General features: G+C 38.7%; 1 protein-coding gene across 1 annotated transcript in view; it reads right to left on the bottom strand.

Annotated features, from left to right (window-relative positions):
• LOC146564659 (neurexophilin-1) overlaps positions 1-4,660 on the bottom strand; it is a 16,364-nt gene extending 11,704 nt beyond the window's left edge. Inside the window, exon 1 of the mRNA XM_085292559.1 lies at positions 4,328-4,660. Coding sequence (XP_085148685.1) covers positions 4,328-4,408 — 81 coding nt within the window. The 5' untranslated portion in view covers positions 4,409-4,660. The remainder of the gene's footprint in view (positions 1-4,327) is intronic.
• Positions 4,661-6,785: the final 2,125 nt, after the last annotated feature.

The raw sequence follows: 6,785 nt of genomic DNA, 5'->3' as shown, positions 1-6,785 counted from the left end.
CTACTACTCCTCAAGAAGACAAAGAGCAGTATTATTTCAAATTAAATAATAATAATATTGGAACATTTTGGATAAAAGTATGTTAAATTTACTAAAAACAAATCTTAGACAATCTATAATTTACAAATATCACCAGAATATATACAATAAATTATTCTGCCTTTAAAAACAAGTTTTCATAATGAAAAATAAAAACAACTGAGACAGAAATATTACATAACTGTAAAGTATGTAAAAAAAAAAAAATATGTTCACATAATTTAGCATTTATTTATTTTAGATATTTTAATATGTGACTATTGACTGTCTGTTATATGACATATATTATAATACTATCTGTTAGCAAACACTTGTATAGAGTGGGTCCCATATTTTACATTGTCCTCCTCGTCAACATCCTGCAAAAACACCAAAGCCAACAATGAACCGATCCCACTGACAAGTCCTCTGTCCACAAACTATTAAAATCCATCCTGCCTCACTGGCTCATTTCTCTCTTCCTTACTACAGGTTTATTTTGGGCAAACCCCACATACACCATCCCGCTGCTGGAAACAAACACTACATCACCAAATGTGTCAACTTTCAGTTTTTTGAGTGATTCTTTGCGTGGGATTTCTTAATGATAAAAATAATTCAGGATATCAGATGTAATCGTTTAAAGCTCAGTGTTAGTTAGTTAGTTAGTTATATAATAATAATTAGTAATGGACTATGATGAACAATTGAATAAATTAGGTTTTAAGGTTTTGCTGATACATTTTCCAGCAGCACACAAATAAGGGAAGTCGATGGCTAAAAATCTAAAACTGTAGCTGAAAATGGTTGGAAAAGATGTTGATAATTTTGAAAAAGTTATTAAAATATTTTAGTCAAATCTAAAAATAGCTAAAACTAAAAATAAGAGATATTGCCTATCAGCAGATTTAACTGTGTACTACAATTTCATAAAGTCTGAGGACTCAGGAGAGTGAAGCTTTGTCTGCAATATCTGTGTAGCGTCTGTGTTTCCCATAATTTAAACCAGTTAAACCCTCCTTGCTTTTCTTCCAAACCCCCTTGATGGAGGCTAAAAAAATATTTTAAATATATAAAGGGAAGTCAGTCAAAGCCTTGAGGAAAATCTGCAGTAAAAAAAAAATTCTTTGTGAAATATATATTAAATGCAGTGTTTCCATTCAGAGATACTGTATCTTTCAGTCACGTTCAGATGCTTTTATTTCATAGCCCAACTTTTCGTTTTACAGTTTGTCATGCAGGAGCCTCCCACCCCCTCCCCCCCAAACCCCATTTAACTGTCTGTTAATATAATTCCCAGATTCGGCATATGAGGCAGAATCCCTCAACAAGATAACGCTAACAGCATCGCTATGCACAAGTCCTTTAGGAAACGACTCTGATTGCCAGATGCAGCATATAGGCAGGCTGTTGGACAACTTAAATGCTATCTACTCTTGGCGAGGCTGTGATAAGGCGCAGGCGTCCGCTCTTTGAAACAGGAAGATAAACAACCCCCCCGTTCCCTCGGGAGCTCGGAGGATATTCTATGGGACTGGACCGCCGAACAGCCAACAAATTCCACCTTTAATAGAACTACCGGAGGAGCCAGATGACTCTGCGGTGGGCTGTACACAAAACCTTGTGAGGAAGAATGAAAGTGTGTGTCAGTTTTCATTTACCTGAATGCTGCGGCTGCGGCTGCTGCTGCGACTGCTGTGCGGGGAGGATTTGTGGGTACGACAGTTCTGGTTTAACAGAGGGAGAATGGAGAGCGGCCGGCCTGATGGCAGATGTGGGTTTCCACTTTTAAATCTTGCTTAGGTGCTGTGAGTTCAGCCGCAACATTAGAGCTGCTGCTTAACAGATAGCGATTTATCATTATTCTATTTTAATAAACAACAAAAAGATGGAATTTATTTTGCACTCATTTGCCTTTTTTATCAAAGGTGTGGTTGTTGTGGTTCACCCTGCCTTAAAAGACTAGTTCCTAACCTTAAAACAAACCGGTCCCTACTTGTGATGCATATTTGAATTGTGAGCAGTTCAAGTCATCTCAGATTTAAATATTTTCTGTGATAAAAGGTAAAAGTATTGAGCATCAGAGAAAAGAAAAGCAAAGACCTGTTGGCCGGGTCACCAACCCAAGATTGGGGGGGGGAAAAAGAAGATCAGGACTGTGATGTAATAATGTTAAAGTCCAGCAGAAAATTACAAGATGATCATGAGTGTTTTATATAAAGTTGTATTAGAGAACGTCCTTTTTAAAAAAGTTTGGAAAAGGGAGCCCTGCAGCTTTATTTTTATTTTTTTTAAATTTAAGGTATTAAAGTGATGCTCTTATGGAGAGAAGCTTAAAATATGAGCAGCTATTAAAGGGTTAGGGTTTGGCTGAAGGACATGTGGATGTTGTAGGATCAGACCTGTGACTTTTCAGGTGTGAGACTAGTCTCTATAAAAGCTTATTTTTAATCTAATTTACAACTTTTAGACGCCATGAATCACAGACAATTCTAACATAAGACTCCCACCAGTTGGTTTATGAAATATCATCTTCCATTTAGAACCACTTCTCTGTGTTTGACAGTAGACGGGAGAGTACTTTAAGAGTCCTTAGAGTGCTGATGCTGTCTTTGGATTATTTTCCAACTGGGCGCTTGTCGTCATAGTCATTTACAGTGAATTTAACTTGTCTCGTCTTGTGAGGTCCCCGCGCAGTTGAGCTGATGGACCAGCTGAGGGCATTTGACGCCCACTAAGAGTTTAGATCTGTTTTCTCTCAGTGATATCAAAGTGTTACCTGAGGGGGGTCAGAGATGATGACAAATCACAAAGTGTGTCAAGACATCACAGGCAGCTGTGGATGGAGCTGAGTCCTATCACTGCAGCACCGCTTTGAGAGGCCAGGGCACAATTATTACCATGACTTCTGAGGAGGATAAATACTGTACGCGGACAGACTGCGGGATTTTGTGGGAAGGGGGGGATGGGGTGGGGGGCAGTTTGAAGAAGAAGGAGGGGGGGATCTAGCCACCAGTTTTCCAACTTACCCAGAGGAAAAATGCATAATCATATTATTTCACACACGACTTGGTTCAAAGGCGGCCAAAATAAGTTTGTGAGGTTCCCATGGGTCTGTCAATCTGTTGAAGGAGCTGCAGGCAAAAGCTTAGGATGCACCAAGTACGAAACAATTATGATCATCCCATTAAAGCATAGCGAAGCAATTTGGCAGCTCAGTCTGGAAAAAAACACACTCCTGTCAAGTGATGCTATGAGATCAACTCGCACTACCATGATGCTGTTGTACATATATCTCGCATAGTTAATGATTGTTTGTCTTTACATCATGACAGGGTGGTGGGAATCCGTGTTTGTTAATGTTGTTGCTTCTGAAATCGATGAATTGTTTTCCTTTAAAGCAGGAAGGGCTCCATAAAGCCAAAAAAAGTGGGAGGGGTGAAATGATTAGTGCGCTTAGTCAGCTGTGAAATTGAGTTTATGGTTTTCAAGACGGTGAATTCAATTCGATAATGGGTATTAAGTTGTAGAGAATAATTAATAGTAATTGACTTCTTTCCATCACTATGCAAATTAAACACAGATAACACCACGGGAGCTTTTTAAGGCCAGTCAAGTTTGTGGGGATTAAGTTTATGGAATTTTTGTTAGAGAGAGGAGTGGCTCCTGTTCTGCTTTGATTGCTTTGTTGACAGATTTATCAGCGGGTGAGGGGTTACTGTCTCTTCAAGGATTAAAGGAATTGGGTTGTCACAAACTGTCAAGGCATTGAGTTGGGAGCATTCTGGTATGTTTGCCATAATGGGCTCAGGCTGTTCCCCGCCGTACTGCCAAATATATTCTTATTGGACCACATCTGTAAATGGGAGGAAAAAAAAAAGGGGGGGAAATGCAAAGCAAGGATTGAATGAATAGTGCTGAGGGAGAAATATCCAGCGGGACTGTGTGCGGGTGGATTTGTCAAGATGCAGATTTGGATTTGCATAGTTTGTGTTTATGCTGAGATTGGTTAATTCATCTTGATGTTAATGAGTTAATGCATAGATATGTTAGAAAACTGATCATCCTGGGACTTAAAAACTGTACTATAAGGCAGATCACATGTGTCTGAAATGACTATATTATTAGATTGGCCACACTATGAGACAGCAACGTGACCTCAAAATGATCAATTCCAGCTTGTTTGATGATTTAATTGAAACTCACTTGTAGAACTGTCTTTTTATGAAAACTGCAAACATTAATCACAGAGATATTACACAATGTGAGAATTTTAAAAAAGGTCAAATCAAAATAATATTTAACTCACCAGAGAGATGACTGACAGCAGCACGGTGGCAGTCCACAGACATGTGGTCTTCATAACTCTTTGTGGAACGTCTCTCCTCATGTCAAACAGTCCTTGATTTTCTCAGCTGCTGCAAACAAACAAACAAATCTCCTTCTGATTGAGCCGTTATCAGCTGCCAAACTTGAGGAGAAATAAAGAGCGAAGAAGACGGTCCAGAGATGCGGGAGAAGAAAGGAGTCTTCTCCAGCTCATTCAGGAAGGGTCAGGTGTCTGCTGTTCAAACGCTTCAAGTGAGTACTGGGGTTTTTTCTGACGCAGGGTTCGGAGGCGCTGTGGTGGGAACGGAGGTGTTTGTATATCTGAGTGTGGAGGGATGTTTTATATAGCGCGCTCTGAGGTTCAGAGAGAGAGAGAGAGTGGGGGGAGTGGATGGGAAGGGACAGAGAGAAAAAAGATGGAATGAAGAAGGGGGAGGGAGAGAGGAGACTGGGGGAGAAGAGAAGGAGGTTCACACTTCTGAGAAACAACTTTTAACATCATCAAGGGCTGACATCTAGTGGCAGTCAGCTGCACTGGATTTTTCTTCCTTTCACTGTGAGCAGCAAGCCCAGTGAGATTCAAGAACATAATCCCTCCTCTTGATGTGTTAATGTTGTGCATCCTCTACTCTGACCTGGAATCAAGCATGAAAAACTGCATTTTAACCCTTTGACGCCCAGCGTATTGTATTTGATACAAGTGTTTTTGTGAGTTTTTGAGACTTCTACATCATCAGTGTGACATTTTTTTTTACCCTCGTAAAATCATGACACATTTTTAATGACTAAACTGCAGATTAAAATTTGATATATTTTTATATATTTTCTCTTAAGGTTCAACAAATACTCCATTATCAAAAAATTAAAGATTTCTGGCAGTTATTTCATGATTCGGGTTTTAAAGGGTTAACACTGTTGGCGCTCCATAATGGTCAAAATACCAGCCACCTTTATGAACCAGGCATCCCTATGATCATGAAGAAATTGTTTTGTTAAATTACGCCTAGGTACTAAATAATGGTTTCCACACACAGTCATTGTAAATGTGCTGAGAATAAAACTAATAATATTAATCATTTAGTCTGAACTTGGAGAAAGTTTTGGACTTCAGATTAAAAAAAAAAAGACAAAAGCAGTTGAGATTGAAGCTGGAGAGGCTGAGATATCCTAAGTTTTAATCAGCAGGATGGGTCAGACTCTAAAATAATTAGATCCAGTAAAGCAGCTTGATACAATCTACAGCAGACGCTCTCTGTCCGGGAAATGCCAATATCTTTTAAACTCCACCCCCCCAGTTTGTAGGACAGGCTATCGGTCAAAAAGTCTTTCTTGCAGCCACAGATGACATCTGTTTGGACCCACACTGAAACCTTATAGTTATTCCTACTACACAAGTTACGTTTAAACATTAACATGCTTGGATTGGAAATGTTTCCACTGGAAGTGGAGTGAAACAAACCCACAGTGCTCATTCTGAAGTTGGTAAGAGGCTTCAGTCGGCAGACTTAAACCAAAATCATGCAGATATTTACAGAGTGCTGCAGAGGGCAGATAGGAATACAAAGGGAATTTCATACAATAATGCTAAAACTTTATTTAATTAAAAGCTTCTTAGCTTCTTGTTAAACCTAACCAAATTCTGTCCCCTGTTACTTACATTAAGATGAAGTGAAACCTTTCCCTCTGTTCACATGGGCACCTGAAAACTTACTGTAAGAGCACACAGAGCTATATTTGAATTTACATGATGGCCAAGCTGTCTGTATTGTGTCAAAGAGGTATCAGCTGAAGTTTGAGGCTTGGCTGTACTTTTGAGTAATACCACGTTTGACCTCAAGATGGTGCAGTGAGTCAGAGACTAAAGCATAACTAGTCAGGGTAGCTCCCAGTCTGAGACATACACTGCATTAGCTCAACATTTGTACAGAATTCCCGTCACTATTATACCTAGAAGATGATCAGAAACTGGTAAGTTAAAAATAAAATGAGCAAATACACATCGAAATACTAGAATAGTTGGAAGTAATTTGTAACTAAGTTAAATAAAGAAATAATTCAGATGTAAATAGGAGGAAAAATCTGCCATCTCGTGGTCAAAATCTTTCAGTTAATTTAGCAATTATAAAAAAACAAAATAAAAAAACAGCTGTTTCAATAATTTAAGCTACTTTTATAAAGACTGCACTTGTGGCTTGTGATGGTGTCATTTGTTGGAATTAATACGTGTAAAGAAAACAGCAAATACAGCACTGTTGTTATTCAAAACTGTTAAAATGATGGGTAACGTTTTCCTTTAATATTTTGAGCAAATGCAGGACACTCTGTATTGCACCAAAAATGTATTAATACGCAAAGAAAAGCCCAATTTACTCCCACTTGATTAATGTTTGCAATTAGCTTAACATCCAGCTGTTAAAGAGAGTTACTGAGAGTTTTAC

This window comes from Mchenga conophoros, linkage group LG11 (assembly GCF_057382185.1).
Source record: "Mchenga conophoros isolate Kocher_MC1m ecotype Shallow Benthic linkage group LG11, M_conophoros_male_GT1.1, whole genome shotgun sequence".
Taxonomy (NCBI): Eukaryota; Metazoa; Chordata; class Actinopteri; order Cichliformes; family Cichlidae; genus Mchenga; species Mchenga conophoros.
This window is presented reverse-complemented; position numbering and strand designations above follow the sequence as displayed.